Below are 16,255 nucleotides of genomic sequence, written 5' to 3' on the forward strand. Positions count from 1 at the left end.
AGTATTTAGCACAAGGTCTGATGTGTACTAAGTGATCAGTAAACGTTGGCTGAATAAATGAAATCCATCAATAGCGAGTAAGAGAGAGAGAGAGAGAGAGAGAGAGAGAAAGAGACTGAGACCAAGAGACAAGACTGAGGGAGGAGGCTTACAAAGACGGGTTCGATTCTGTCTTCCCTGGGAAGGAAGGCCATAGGTGCAGACAGCCTCCTTACCCCAAAAGAACGTAAAAGAGTACATACTGAAGAAACTGGGGCGCTAACCGATAACGAACAATCCGGGCCCACGGATGGCTGTTTCCAACGCCGGCACTTACTTATTGAGATTCTCCAGAGCAGCTGCCAGATGTTTGGAGTCAAACCGACAAGAATAATTTAACTCGTTGGCAATCTGCTGTCTCAGAATCTGCATCTGCCCCACCTGTGAACGAGGAAGAGGAAGAACAGGTGGAACACGCCACGCTGCAAAGGGACGGCAAGGAGGCAACACAAAGACGACAAATTTTGACTGGAAGGATGACAACATTCCACAGGACTGGACTGGCTCCCCCGTGAAGACCAGCGTCATCCTTGACGGAGCATAAGGAACCCTGCAAGGGATGTGTGGACAGACGCCTATACGCCAACCTCAAATATCCCCAAAGTCCGATATTTTACAAAGTGACCCATTAACGTTCCGTTGTTCACGTATCAAAAAGGTGTCTGTATTGAAGCTCTATTTACGACCTTTTGCAATAAGTTCTCCAAGCTTAGTAGCTGCGAATGAGAAGCCCTCCTTCCTTTATTTGTCCTAAACTGAACTTTCTGGAGTCCTAAGGATGCCACTGTACTCCGTTATCCTAAAATTTGGTGAATATAAACCTATCTGGGTCACCTAGGATTACAGTTCACATAATCTTCTGGGTTATAAAATAACTTACATAAATTTTCCAAAAAGGCCCTTCTAACAATGATAAGCCCTCATCCATGGGTTCCTAACCATTTTTTTTTTTTTTTGGTATCCTGGACCTCTCTGGGAATCTGGGGAAGCCTACTGACACAGTCCAAGAATAATTCTTTTTTTTTCTTTTTAATGTTTATTATTTATTTTTTAAGAGACAGAGACAGAGCATGAGCAGGGCATGGCAGAGAGAGGGAGACACAGAATCCGAAGCAGGCTCCACGCTCCAAGCTGTCAGCACAGAGCCCAACGTGGGGCTCAAACCCACAAACCTTTAAGATCATGACCTGACCCGAAGTCAGACGCTGAGGTGACTGAGCCACCCAGGCGCCCCAGAATAATTCTTTCAAATGTGCAAAATAAAACATGAAGGATAACAATGGCAGCCAGTTGTAACCAAGTGTAATTCTCAAACTATTCAAAGAAGAGATCTGTGACACAGAATTATGTTAGCGTGGTGGATCAAGCATGTAATTTCCGAGTAGTGATGAGCATAAGCGATACGCGGAGACGTCTAGGACCCCTGCCAGGTGACGGGAAAGTACCTCTGGTCAGGTCTGGGGCGGAGTTCACATCATTCCAACAAAGTCCCAGTTGTTGGCATCAGGAAGTCAAAAGCAGACTATAACTTTCTGTGCCAGTAAATTCCTTCTTGTCTGTTCTAGGGAAGCTATCCCCAAAAGATTAGCAAGAGAGAGAGAGAGAGAGAGGAGGAGGAGGAATAGGGGGAAGGTGTTTTATAATGTTAGCAACGGTGAGGGAGGAATAGACACATTTCCTCTGAGTGGTTGGCAGCAGAGAAAGGTTAAGAAAAAAAGAGGGGCCTTCCCGAAGAGCAAAGAAAAGATATTTAGATAAATGGAGCTCGTAACAGTTAAAAGCGTTAAATGGCCTCAGATGTATTACTTTTGGCCACTATTCTTACTAGATTATTATTCTACTTACATGAAAAAAATAAAATCCAAAAAATGTTTTTATAAGAAACCTTTAGAAATAGAAAAATACTATTATTTAAAAATTAGAATAGGGCAAGGCCAAGAAGACAGTGGGTTCCCATCAGGCCACTCAAAAATGTCCTTTCAACTTTGATCTGCCCCATGTAATTCCTTCTTTTTAATGTTTATTGTTGACAGAGAGAACGAGAGAATGTGAACAGGGGCGGTGCAGAGAGAGATGGGAACACAGAATCTAAAGCAGGCTCCAGGCTCTGAGCTGTCAGCACAAAGTCTGAAATGAGGCTCGAACTCACGAACCATGAAATCATGACCTGAGCCGAAGTTGGATGTTTAACCGACTGAGCCACCCAGGTGCCCCCCCACCCCTGCTCTGCCACGTAATTCCCTCTTAATTCTACTCTATGTCCAGGATTCCCTTGAAAATACCAATCTAGAAATGGAAACAGAAGTAAAGGCAGTTTAACCTAACTTGCTCTTATTTAAATATTGAATCTCAGTGACCAACATTTTCTCTTCGGTGCTCACCTACTACAAGCCTTTAAGAAGATTCTGGAGAGACTAAGGAGCCTGGGAGGTGATGCTATCTACCTATCTAGAGAGATCTTTGGGTTGTCATCTTTCTCCGTTTCTCTAGAGTTGCACGGATAGGGCAGCCACAACCGCATACGGCTATTCAAACAGATTTAAATGAATAAAATTTAAAATTCAGTTCCTCACTCCCACAAGCCATGTCTTAAGCGCTCAGTACCTACATGGGGCCAATGGCTACCAGCAAACAGTGCAGAATATCTCCATCACTGTTCCAGATCAGCAAAAGACAAAAGGACAAATTGGTCCTTTGAGGGCTTTATGTAAAGAGCACTGACTTGCCGAAATACTTGGGTGATGACTGAAGTACCAGCAATTACGACTCACAGAGGTCTGTAAGAGCCACTAGGGAACCTCTCTGACGCATCCCTGCAACCTCCCTCAGCCTCCCACAGAGGTGAGACTCAGGCCTGTCTGACCTCAGGTAATTCTCCATTCCTCCTGAAAGCTTTCCAGCAGTTAGAAACTTAGCCTGAGAAGCTCTCGATACCTGGAAATCACGTGGCTAAGGGACGTCCAGACATGGAACAAGAGGACATCCAGCAGAGCCAGAGGCTCTGTGTGTTACCTAATCTAAGTTTCCAAATTAAAACAAATTTTTTTTCACTGCAATTATGGGAAATATATTGTGAATTTGGCTGAGGCACCACGAGTACTGTCTCAACGAACAACTAACAGAATTGGGAACAAGAGAATGGAACTTCCGCAAATTCCCACAGCAGCCTACGCTTTTCCTGTGGTAGGTGATGTCTGTAACCATGGATTAGTTTTCCACCAGGAAACCTCCTCTTTCCCACGAGACAGTACGTAGGCTTTCTGAGGGGGGCAGCTAGTGTTTCCTTCAACTCTGTCTCGTAGCACGTGACAATGATTTGCACATGAGTGTTCGACAAAGCGTTGCTGAAGGTCTTGGGTCATCATGTGATGAGAGAAAGACACGCGGAACACGCAAAGCCAATGCCACAGCGTGAAGGCAGGAGCACAGATGAGCGACTCCTAAAGCGACTTGGATTTCCATCCGCCATGTTAATCTCTTCACCTCACTTTCTTACTCGTTTCCAAAGACCCGGTGTTCTCTGCAGGGTGTAAGGATAACTTGTGTCCTAGAGAACTTGGCTTTGTAACATCTGTGCGGACACAAGAGGGGAGAGAGGCAAATGTCCTGTTCTAGCACCTACTTGGAGAGGACCAGGGCTGGACACTGACAGAGCCGCTCAGTAAATAAACCTGTCACACCTCAGGACGGAGCACCCCTGAGGGAGGAAGGTTTCCATCTCCTAGTGTGAAAGCACTTCTTGCTCTAGGTCGTTCCAAAAAGAAACTGCTTTCTTCAGGTTAAGCAAAACGATGGGCCACATAAATGAAAACATACTCGAGAACAGCCCAGAAAGGAAGATAAAGGACAAATGAACTTAGAAATAATGATAAACTGAAGTGTTGTATTTTTGCTTTGATGACGCAAGAAGGAAGAGTAGCTTTCTTTGGGTGACAAAGTTACAAGAAGATAATAGTTGAAAAAATACAGTACTGATGATCACCCTCTCTCCCATAACATACCTTCATTATAGCCTCGAGATAAGCTGTCCAAATCTTCTGTGTTTTGGCAATGGCGGAAAGATAAATTTTATTCGAATTTGCTGAAAGGTGAAAATAAAATTTTCTATTTAGTAAATCTGGAAAAGCTAGTGTTACCTCCATCTCAGACTGGTTTCAGAACACTTACCCACTATGCTTTTTAGGGGGCTGACAGCATTCATAAGGGTTTTCAAGGTATCCTGCACAGTTCTGTCTCTCAGGATAATTTTCTGAAACATACTGAGGAAATTCTAAAACACGAAGACACAACAGAAGAACCAAACATAATGAACAAAATGAACAACACTCCAATGAACTCAAATGTGTATGGAACACAGCCTGGGCTAAGTCATAAAATGTTATAAAGGATGACAGGGAAACGGCAACTTCTAGGTCCTGTTAGAAATACCCCTTGCTCGGAGGAGTTGTTGGTTTCAAAGAGAGTCTCAACTTCCTCACATGAAACTCCCAAAACCGGTCCACCCAAAAAATTACCGTGTTGGCCAAGGAAATTCTAGTGTATTCTCAATTCTTATCTACCTGACAAGAAGCATGTATGTGTGTGCCTCGTGTCAGGATAGGAAAGCATGAAAGAAAAGTTAAATCTCTCCCAGGGTAGCAGGAACCATGCATGAAGGCCGAAAGGCTCACCTGTAGCTCTTTGACAATCATAAAGCACAGAAGCCTGTCTAACCCGTTCAGACCGAAAGTCCCCAAGGTGGTCTGGATTTCTGAGAAGAGCCGGCTGCTGGTCACTTCTTGGTGAGTCTTCATATCATACCAAGTGTTCAGCTGGTCAATGTGACATGTCATTCTAAAGGAAAGACAAAAAACTCAAAACCCAAAAGCAGCTCAGAGGTCATCCTGAGGAGATGGGGGACGTAACAGGATTTGGGCACCAGATATAAGGGATGACATGACGTGATTCGTTTAATAACGTCTGCGTCCAGGCACCCAGTGTATCTCACGGTGAATGCCCAATGGGCCAGGAAGGCAAAATTCAGTGAAATCACCGTTTCCTGCCCTATGCCAGGTCACCGCTTGGACTAATTCATTTCCACTGAGTTGGACTGTTGTTTGGAGCTGAGCGGAGAGGCCAAGGTCGGATTTGGCTGTCAGGCTGGAACGCATTAGCGCCCAGTTTTCGCTCCACGGCGTCTTTCCTTAAATTCCCAAAGATCGGGATGTAAGAGGCTCGTGCCATTTCCACTTTGATAAGAAAAGAACTTTGAATCCTGCTGCCCTATCAAACATCTGTGGCTATGGCAACAAAGACGTTTCGTCTCTCCTCCCAGTTCTGGTCACCAACCAATGATTCCTTTCAGACTCAGGAGTGCGCGGACGGCAATGCTAACAACCAATGGTATTTACTGAGCACTTCTTCGGTGTCAGGTTCTGTGCTCTTCGGGGTCATTGTCGTCATGGCTCTGCAATACATAAGCTGTGTGACCCTTGTTTTACAGATGACACAACAGAGCGAGGCCTGATTCTCACACCATATCCTTAACCACCATCTTCCTGTTCTCCAGTGCCGGCACGGAGACCTTAAATCACTTAAAAACATGTGCCCAGATCCCATTCCTGGGGTTTGACTCAGCAGGTCTGGGGTGGAAGCCCAGCCTCTGAAATTCCAGTGAACTCCACAGACGACACGCCCCCAGTTCTAAGACACATCTTTAAGGACATATCTTTAAGAAATGAGGCACGGGAGCGAAGGAAGCTTACATCTGGAAGTAAATGGGAAGAACAAGATTTCCAGAACTGCATCCTACTTTAAGGCTTCGAAGAGTCCTGATTCGATCACCCAGGGCTGGCACTCTGAATGTGTCACTCGAGAGGCTCCCCATGTCGATGAGTAAGCCAATAACATGACATGGAAATCCCAAGCATGCTTAATCCTTCCTACAAGTCTTAACATGGCATTAGGTGGATAGTCTTCTAGAAGGGCTTCGGTGACCCACCCATGGGTACCCAGAAAGCAGGTGTTACAAAATGTTTTGGATCATTTACTCCTTTTGGCCCATGAGTCACAGACAAAGTTCATTTACGCTGTAACTTTTGGAAGAAGTTTACATGCAGTGTACCAAGTTGCATAACTTTTGAAGAGATAAAATAAGCCAGAATTTGAAGGCTGTACAAAGGAGACATGTCATAAGGCCATTTAGCTTACACAAATTCAACTATGCACGCACAGCTGGACAGAGAAAGAAGAGAAGTCCTCTTTTCCTGGGTAATCCCACCAACCATTCTACTCAGTGAGCATGTGCACAGGGGTAGACAGGACACAGAAAACGCGAGCCTGCCCTTCCTTCAGCTGGGCTTCGTACCGACTACCTCATCAGAAGCTCAACTGAGAAGGAGAAGGAAAATGAGACGTAATGAGGGAAGGAGTGTGCGAGGGTCTCCCGTGGTGCCCACCTAAACTATTCTTAAGGGTGGTTTTGACCACAGGAGATGTTCACTCATGTGACTGTGTATATAAACTGTGACCCACTGTATGCAAAGCTACGCAGCCTGCCCTTAACAGCACGGCACTTAAGAGCTGGGCCCTGGAGTCAGAGGGCTGGTGTGTATTCTGGATCCACCATTTAGACCCAGATCTTGGGCAAGTGACTTAGCTTTACTAAGCCTCAGTTACTTCCCTTTAACATGGGAAGAATAACAATGCCTATGTCAGAGATGGCTGTAATGAGTATCAGGGATGCGTACAATGTGCTGAAAAGTGTGTACAAGGTAAATGTTACACAAGTGCGTGGGTGGGGGGGTAATCTCCAAAGGTCAGGGTCTGATAAATGTAAGACCTGGTGGCTGGAATGGAGGAGTGTGCCACAGTTACAGGTACAGATGAGCAAATCCGTAATAAAAAAAGTTTTAACGTACTAGGGAGTCTGCAGGCCCAAGTGAGTAGAATGTTAGTTGGAAAGTGAGAAGAACATAAAACTAAAAGGTGGCTGAACAGACCTGAAAGTTATTTTGATCTCCATTTCCTTGGACTGGGGTCTCCTTAGTCCCACTGCAGAAAATACCCAGCCTCAAAAAAAGTGACTCTAATAAACCCACTAGAGTGGATCCAAGTGTGGTAGGAACAAGGGTGTGATTTGAGGAAGATGTTCAGAGACTTCTATTGTCCACAGTGTTCAAGGCCCAGTGGAATTTAGATACACCTACTTTGGGTCTGTGATCCTCAAGATTTCTCTGCAGAGTCGACCAATAAATGTTACAGACTCGTCCACAGGGGTAAACTTTGGTATTGGGATATGAGTAGACTGGTACATACTCTGCCAGTCCTGAATCTAGAAACAAAACAAAACAAAACAAAACAAAACCATGAACACTTAGTACAGTGGGCCCTTGAACAACACAGGGGCTAGGGCGCTGACCCACACACGGTTGAAAATCCACATACAACTTTTGAGTCACCTAACACTTAACTACTAATAGCCTACAGTTGACCAGAAAAGCCTTATCAATAACATAGTCCATTACCATATATTTTGTATGTTAAATGGATTATACATTGTATTTGTACAACATAAGCTAGAGAAAAATGTTAAGAAAATCATAAGGAAGAGAAAATACATTTTACAGTACTGTACTGTATCTATTGGGAAAAACCAGTGTATAAATGGACCCCTGCAGCTCAAAATGAACCCATGCAGCTTAAATCCGTGCTACTCCAGGGTCAACCGTACGTCTTTGATAAGATAACCAGTTATTCTTTTTCTACCTAGTTTTACAAATATGATGTTGCATAAACAGTGACAATAAATGCTCCTTGGTTTGGAAGAAAAAACTTAAAACTGGGTAATAGCCCCCGAGAAATGCTACATGTAACATTTATAAAAGAAGAAATATTTGTGAAAAGTGAAGTGACTGAGGAGAAGTTAAAAGAGAGATGGGAATTTCTGGCTTTTTGTCTTCTAGGTTAACATGCATTGACATGATAATAAGATTCCAAAATATCACAAGGCTGGAAGATGCTTAATCCTTCAAAAATGTCACCTGAATCACGTCAGTTCCCTAATCACAAACTTACTCCTCGTCAACTACTGACTAAAAATCAAACTTCTCAGCCATGACACTTAAGAATCTGGTGTTCAAACAACCCAATTAAAAAATAGGCAAAGGACTTAAGTAGACATTTCCCCAAAGAAGACATCCAAATGGTGAATGAGCACACGAAAAGATGCCCAACATCATTAGCCACCAGGGAAATGCAAATCAAAACCACAATGAGATACCCTTTCACCCCTACGGGGGCGTCTAGAATTTTTTTAAAAGAGCAAAACAAGAAGCGTTGGCAAGGATATGGAGAAATGAGAACCCTCAGATGCTGCTGGAAAGAATGAAAAATGCTGCAGGTACTGTGGAAAATGGTCTGGTGGTTCATCCGTAAGTTAAACATAGAACTACCACATGACCCAGCAATTCTGCTGTTATGTGCATACTCCGATCAGGCCAACTGAACTCCTTGATCAAGCCTTCTGAACTCTTGATCACGGGAGTTATGACATTTACAACAGCTTCATTCTGTGGCCATTTAATTACATCTCCCTCCTCCTTAGGACGGTAAACTCTTGGAGGTCAGGTGTCCTATAAACTTTTCTGGAACGCTCACGGCTCCTGAATGTACTCTGAAGGGATCTGTGACTATCTAATGCTAACCGATTTTTAGTAACTATTTAAATAAATTTTCTTATTGCTATTTCTGAGGCTCAGGGCATGTATTTTAAATGTCTGAATAACAAATATGGTCCAGAATTTTAAAATTTAATTAGATACCTTTGTTCTTAAGAAGTTATTACACTCTTGTTCCACATTATAATTTATAATACGAGAAACTTCTTCCTGCCAAATCTTCAGACCATAAATGTTGACATAGTCCTGTATGTACTCAAAAGAGCGATGGAATCCATCCATGGTAGCCCCCAACTCTTTCAGCTTGGGCATCAACTCACTTGGCTGTGCAAAAGAGGAAACACAAATCTATTACGCTGGAGTAGACTGTCAACCACTAATATCTACATTAGACTTTAAATAAGACCCCTCTCTAAAACACAGTGAGAGTTTAAGAGAGCTTTGGGGAAATACCCATTTCCTACCTCATCCAGCATGAGTGGCAACTTATGTCAGACATTCAGCAAAGAAGAGGTTTCATTCATTTGGGAGGGGAGTCTCACACAAAAGAATATGGAAAATGAACGTTGATGATTTCTCTCATGTCATTTGATGAATACATCCAACCTTCAAATACTTAAAATATTTTAAATTGAATTTACTGGAGTGAAAAGAACCCTAGATACAAGTTCTAGGCCCATTTTTGTTTTCCTCCTGAGAAAAATGATCTGTTAGGTCAAGGCAAATAAAAAATTACAGGCCAGGGGCACCTTAGTGGCTCAGTCGGTTGGGTGCTGACTTCAGCTCAGGTCATGATCTCGTGGTCTGTGGGTTCGAGCCCCGCATCAGGCTCTGTGCTGACAGCTCAGGGCCTGGAGCCTGCTTCAGATTCTGTGTCTCCCTCTCTCTCTGCCCCTCCCCTGCTTGCTCTCTGTCTCTGTCTCTCTCTCAAATAATAAACATTCAAAGAATTAAAAAAAAAAATTACAGGCTTTATAGTCCCGACCTGCTTTAGGGTTAAGAAATTCTTTTAAGAAGTGACCCTGAATCACAGACATCCGTTCAATTCTTAAATTGGGGGATCAACAAGGAAAGGACTGGTTTTGGTAAGGATTTTATTATCATAAGAAAGGATTAAAACATAGGATCAAAAAACACATCAGTGTATTGCGCTGACCATCATATATCAGGTATGTGTTAGGAGGAAAGGTGTTGTTCACGACAGTTCTGCAAGCTGGGCAGAGAGAAAGGACAGACCCACTTGGTCATCTGGTACCTTGGCTCGGGGGTTGAAGATCAGTCCCTTATGAAGAGCAAAAGCAACACGTTTAACTAGCTCCTTTCTTATTCCATCTTCCAGCAACTGTTTTGGATCCACCTACGTGCAAAGCAAAAAGCAAAAAATGGCCGTGAGGAAAAGTTCAGCCATGACGAAACCCAAAGGAAAGACAGTTTCTGCAATCTGCAGGGAAGCACTTTCCCACCCCATTTCCCAGCGATTGGGACTTTTCTCCTTTCCTGTCTCTTTGATCTTGCGCAGCTTGGACAGAATTGTTGAACCTGTCACCTCCTTAGGACTCGGCTGGCCTCCGTAAAATTCATGATGGTAATTTCACAACATGACATCCCAAAGATGGTGGGTATGAAGAATTTTAAAGTGCCTCTCTCATTTTAATCATTTCATTAAAAGTAAAAAGTGCCTTTTCTTCTCACCAGGAGCAGAGGGGAATGAACGGCCTGGCCTTGCCTTTCTTCCAGATGCCATCTACATGCGCATGAGCAAGCTCAAACTTGGGCTTGGACAGACTTAACAATTCTCTTTTCTTCCAGCATTCTTGGAATGCTGTTTGTAATTAGGGAGATAAAACAGGAAGGCAAATCTGCTATCTACCTCTATAAGCTGATTTTGCTGGTTCTTTTTTCTGTAATGAGAAAGCATCCATTATTCCCTAAAAGACAGTCTCCTGTCAAATCCAGAAAACATCAAATAGGTTTAACATAATCCCTTGAAATTCCCTGCAACTTGTTTCTTATATTTTCAATTTGCAAGGTTACCATTACTTTTAAAAGTCATAAAGACAAACGGATGGGTTCTATCTGGGTTTGATTATATTTAAATTTTAAGAATGGCAATTGCAATGAAAGTTACACAAAATACAAGAGCCAGGGAAACATGCTGAGCCACACCATGACTATACAATCAGCAAAAGCCAGACTTCGGACAAACAACAAGTCAGAGGCTGTGGGTTCCTGACCAGATAAACTGTGAGAAAGGAAAAGAATGGAGGAGAAACCTGAAGACTTAAAAGATAGAATGTATTTTTTTTTTAAATGTATTGTCAACAGATTGACTTTAGATAATAAAACTCTAAATGGAGAGACTAGGACTAGGTCAGGGCACATGAGGAGGATCCTGGGGTAGGAGCTGGGAAATTATATTTCTTGACTTGGGTGGTGGTTGTAATAACCCATTAAACTATGTGAATGGATCTACAGCTTTCAGTATTTGTGCCCTGTTTCACAATACAAAGGTAAATTATAACTAGATATAATCAACGAGGAAAAAGAAATCAAAGAAGTAACATGACATTTTCAAAGAAATACTCCTTATAAAGAACAGATTTAGTGAGGGGCACCTGGGTGGCTCAGTCGGTTGAGCATCCAAGTGTTGATTTCAGCTCAGGTCACAATCTCATGGTTCGTGAGTTCAGGCTCTGAGATCAGCTCTGCATTGATGGCGCCAAGCCTGCTTGACATATTCATTCTCTCTCTCTCTCTCTCTCTCTCTCTCTCTCTCTCTCTCTCTCTCTCTCTCTGTGTCTCTGCCCCTCCCGCCACTCGCATACATGCACACACATGTGCATGCTCTCTCTCTCAAAATAAATAAATGTTAAAAAAAAAAATTCTTTATTAAAAAAAAAAAACAGATTTAGTGAAAAAGAGTTAACTGTTTTCAAGAAAACAAAGGTCTTAAATGGTCCTTCCAATTTTTCTAAACCTTGCACCAATCTATAGAGTGCTTGCAGCTTAGAGAATGCCCCTTGCACACAGCCCCTTCCCTCACATTTCTATCCCCTCCTCTGAAGTTAATAACAGTTAACCCTTTTCACATGGATCCTCCAGACCTTTCTCTATTAATTTCTACACATAAATATTGTCCTCCATACATAGTTAATTTAAAAAGTCTAAATGGGACCATAATACGTATGTATACACACACACACACACACACACACACACACACTGTTCTGCAATTTGCTTTTTCCACTTTAAATTTTAGAAATCTTTTGGTGGTAAAAGCTTTTTTTAACTTTTATTTCTTTTTGAGAGACAGAGACAGAGTGCGAGTGGGGGAGGGGCACAGAGAGAGGGAGACCCAGAATCCGAAGCAGGCTCCAGGCTCTGAGCTGTCAGCACAGAGTTTGATGCGGGGCTCAAACCCACGAACTGTGAGATCATGGCCTGAGCCGAAGTCAGAGGCTAACCACCCAGGCGCTCCGAGTGGTAAAAGCTTTTTGAACGGCAGCCAAACAATCTCCAGTAGGAACACACCATGATATATTCAGCCATTCTCTCACTGATAAATGCTTAGATTATTTCTATTTTTTGTATGGCTACCTCCGACAATGAACATCTATACATACATCTCTGTGTATATCTCACTTGTTTTACATCATATGGGTTAAAGGACACTTACACTTTTTATAAATGTCTGAAATAGATGCTTAACATTAGCGGGCTGAAGACTTGTGAGGGCCACCGGATCTATTACCGAAAGCCGAACTGTTAGACTGGCAGAGAAAGTCTACTGGGTTGAATATGGTCAAGATGATATTCTTCCTGGCTCTCATCTGAAAGACTGTAGCAAAAGATCTGCCTTTTTCATAAGCAGGCTTTCTTTTGATAATTATTGTTAATTATGAGGTTTTATTATATCCTTTCTGTACTGGTCATTTTGCATGTAAGATGCTTAATCTGGTCCCAGGATTTATCACCACTTTATGGATTAGTAAGAAGTGACTACCTCCATGTATACTCTTTGCATATCAACTGAACTAAACTGGCATCAGGTCTAAAGGATGTTCAGTGGATTCTGTGAATATTCTAGGAGTACAATGGTATTTCAGCACACATCCAGAAACCAGACACTAAAGTTTCATTTCGATTTAGGTTTTCTTGGATTTTATTAACATAAGTGTTAATCTGGCAATTCAATAGATACACATTTAAAAAAAAAATCAGAAATATATAGATTCCACTGATGTCTGATAAATGAAAAAGAAATACAAGCACCATGAACTCTGTGAATGGGCACATCTCTAGTCATCATAGAATTACAAATTAAAATAGTATGGAGATAACACTTTATACTCTTTGGGGAGCAAAAACTAAAACATAGATAGTAACACATATTGTCAAAAATGTGGACAGACACCAGAGAAACAGTCATTTCAGAAGGCAATCTGGCAGTACTGAGAGAAATTAAGTATAAATACACCCTAAGACCTAGTGACCCAGACCTGGGGAGGCAGACTTCAGACACAGGCCCTACAGCAGGGACATGTTCAGAGATGCTCATGATAATGGGGAGCGTTGGAGTGAAAATGACAACAACATAGGTGTCTGGGTCTTGGGGAATGGTTAAGTAAAATGTACAATTCTACACAGCAGTAAGAAGTAACCAACTGCCCAACCCACAGCAATACAAACAAATTTCAAAAGCAGTAACTAGCGAGAAGAGTTGGAAAAAAGAATGAGCCTTAGAGTACAATACGATGTAGACAAATCAAACACATGCACACATAAAGTAACACCTCATGTTTAAAATACGGGATCACTTGCCTCTTTAGGGGCAGAAATCAAACATATAGAACGGGTGCTTTTGGGGATGGAAATGGGAATGGGTGTCCAGATGAGAAAGAAAGGATGAAGAGAGGAACGTGCACGCATCAGTGAGGACAATGGCCAGACAATGATGATGGGTTAGGATCAGCTCAGCTCTCTGCACCTGAGATGCAATATAAAAATACTAAAAGGAAAGAAGGGTGGGAGAGAGTGAGCCAGCTGTTTGGCCAAAGGGAAACGAACTATTTTGTTTCATTATTACAAAAATTCAATAAGTGGCGCCTGGGTGGTTCAGCGGGTTAAGCATCCAACTTTGGCTCAGGTTATGATCTCATGGTTTGTGAGTTCAAGCCCCGAATGGGGCTCTGCACTGACAGTGTGGAGCCTGTTTGGGATTCTCTCTCTCACCCTCTCTCTCCCCCTTCCCCACTCTCTCGGTCTCAAAATAAATGATAAAAATTGTTTTTAATAAAAAAATTCAATAAAATGGATTTTTCTTAGATTTAAGTAACTCTTGGGCATGATGAAAAATCAGGATTATAATGCTCTCCCTTCCTCCATCAACAAACGAGTAAAATGAAGATGGAGAGCTGCATGTGAAATAGTAAGGGACCCGGGATGACAATCGCCTTCCCTGTTCCCCATGGGAGAAACACCCTGGTGATCCAAACTAAGAGTCTTATTACTACAAGGCCACGTGGATGAGTATCAAAGCCGTTACCTTGATGATGCCAACCAAAGTTGTCTTCATCATTAAGATGCCTTCAGTAAAAATGGAAATAGCGTGAGTAAGCTTGGCAACCTTTAACAAAGAAAAAAAAGTTAATGAAGTACTTCAGATAAAAGACCCATCCTTTCTAAGGGAAGTGAAAATAACTGGCTGACAGCCTGAAATGAACAAAGACAGCGGGAGTGATGGGCCCCGGTCAGAAATGAGGTGCTGTGGTGTAAGCAAGGCACTGCCATTGGACATGCTGGGCAGGGTCAGCAGACATGAAACAGTTCTTAAACGCTGACCAATCATCTCCCCTTCTTTGGGCCTCAGTTTCTCATACATAAAAGGCAGGCAGGATTCAATGAGATGGATGGTCCTTTCCAAGTAGAAAAGGCTCACCAAGAGTCTAAAAAGTTAATCTTTACCACTTTCTACGAGTTTTTTCAAGCCACACCGGGAGGCACTGATATGGTAGACAGGTGCTGTGTTTTTGAGTTAGAATAAATATGTAAATTTCAAGCTTGAAGATTGAAATTCCTGATACAATTTTTGGAGCTGTGTCAGAGGTGGCAGAAATTGATGCTGGGATGAAAGGTGATGACAGTGGACTTCATAATGTCAATTTCCACTTGATTTCACTTTTTTCACATCTTTAATTTTAAGTTCAGGAGAAAGAAAAGCAGAGGTATTTGGGAGGAACCACCTCTGAGGCTGCTTACTTATTGAGTGGCTTCACAGTCTGGCTGTAGGAAATGGTTTAAGGGAATCCAGATTACTTTGAGCCATTGATCTGATGTACAAAGCAGGAACCCGAATGCAAAAGGTCTAGGCAATCTAACCCAAAGAGAAGAAGGGCTGGTTCATCAGGGCTGTTCACGGAGAAAAGAGGCCAGCTGAGCTCCCCGTCCTCTGAGAACACTCAGGCAGGCAAGGCCTGAAATAACCCAGGACGCGGTAACAAATGAAGCTATCACAGGAGAGTAGGAAAAGACAAATCATAATTGGTCTGGTGCTCCTAGGAATATGGCAGGCGACACAGACCCGTGACACATCGTGGTTTGGGTTTTAAATCATCAAAAGGCAGAAGTTAAAGGGACACGCCACCTCGTATCGTGGGCCAAGCTGAGCATAGTCCCTCAGTTTGTCTTTGTCCAGGCGGGTTGGCACTTCAATGATATCGTGGGTCTGAAGCTTTATGATCTTTAGAAGAGAAGTAAACATGCTTTCTGGAATGATCTGCAAAACCTTTAGTGAAAGAGAAAAGAAGGAAAACAGTTGCACATGTCTTTTATTTTTCTTAGCTGATAAATGCCAGGATGGCAGTTAAGACAGCACCACCTTGTACACACAGGCATTTGTCTACAGAAAGGGACGGGAAGGGACTTAAGGAGGTACTTTAATATCTGCTCTCAGGCCCACGGCTACATTCTTTCAAACGTTAATTGCTCACAAGATACACAGCTAATCCCCATACACGTGCAGCAAAAAGATGTATCTTTTCCACGTTATACACTTGTAAAAGACTGAGGTTCGGAGATGTTAAGTAACGTGGCCGTGGCGCAGTCAGCAGGTGACACAGCGAAATTTTGCAGCCAGGTCTGTCTGGCTCCACGCTGCACCGTAAGTTACTGAAACGAGGACCAAAGTTCCCGGGAAAACTTACAGCTCTGAGTAGGATGTGCTGGATCTAGATCTGGTTCTTTTATCAACTAGCTCTGTGACTTTAAAGAAGCCAATATGATCTCTATTCCTCAGTTTCTGTTAAGCGCAGAATGGGAGTTAATACCACCAGCACTTAAAAACAGGTGCAAAAGTTCTCTGAAAGTAAAAACACATCTGCATATCCACAGTACCAGTAAGAGTAAGTTTATTTTCAGGTATTGCAAGTTTCTGGAATCAAGTTAAGAATAAGGGAAAGGAACACGGGTATACTTTTCATGGGGCCCCAAGCATCCTCTTTGTATTTAGAAGAGCAGTCAGTTTGCCCATAAAATAAATGTCACCTTGATGCATTTCTTAC

General features: G+C 42.6%; 1 protein-coding gene across 1 annotated transcript in view; it reads right to left on the minus strand.

Annotated features, from left to right (window-relative positions):
- WASHC5 (WASH complex subunit 5) overlaps positions 1-16,255 on the minus strand; it is a 63,275-nt gene that overhangs the window by 14,611 nt on the left and 32,409 nt on the right. The window contains exons 16-24 of the mRNA XM_042972664.1: positions 15,340-15,480; positions 14,242-14,322; positions 9,952-10,053; positions 8,841-9,020; positions 7,227-7,351; positions 4,710-4,872; positions 4,207-4,309; positions 4,041-4,120; positions 317-420 (exon numbers count right to left, since the gene is read on the minus strand). Coding sequence (XP_042828598.1) covers positions 317-420; positions 4,041-4,120; positions 4,207-4,309; positions 4,710-4,872; positions 7,227-7,351; positions 8,841-9,020; positions 9,952-10,053; positions 14,242-14,322; positions 15,340-15,480 — 1,079 coding nt within the window. The remainder of the gene's footprint in view (positions 1-316; positions 421-4,040; positions 4,121-4,206; positions 4,310-4,709; positions 4,873-7,226; positions 7,352-8,840; positions 9,021-9,951; positions 10,054-14,241; positions 14,323-15,339; positions 15,481-16,255) is intronic.

The sequence above is a fragment of the Panthera tigris genome, chromosome F2, assembly GCF_018350195.1.
Source record: "Panthera tigris isolate Pti1 chromosome F2, P.tigris_Pti1_mat1.1, whole genome shotgun sequence".
NCBI lineage: Eukaryota > Metazoa > Chordata > Mammalia > Carnivora > Felidae > Panthera > Panthera tigris.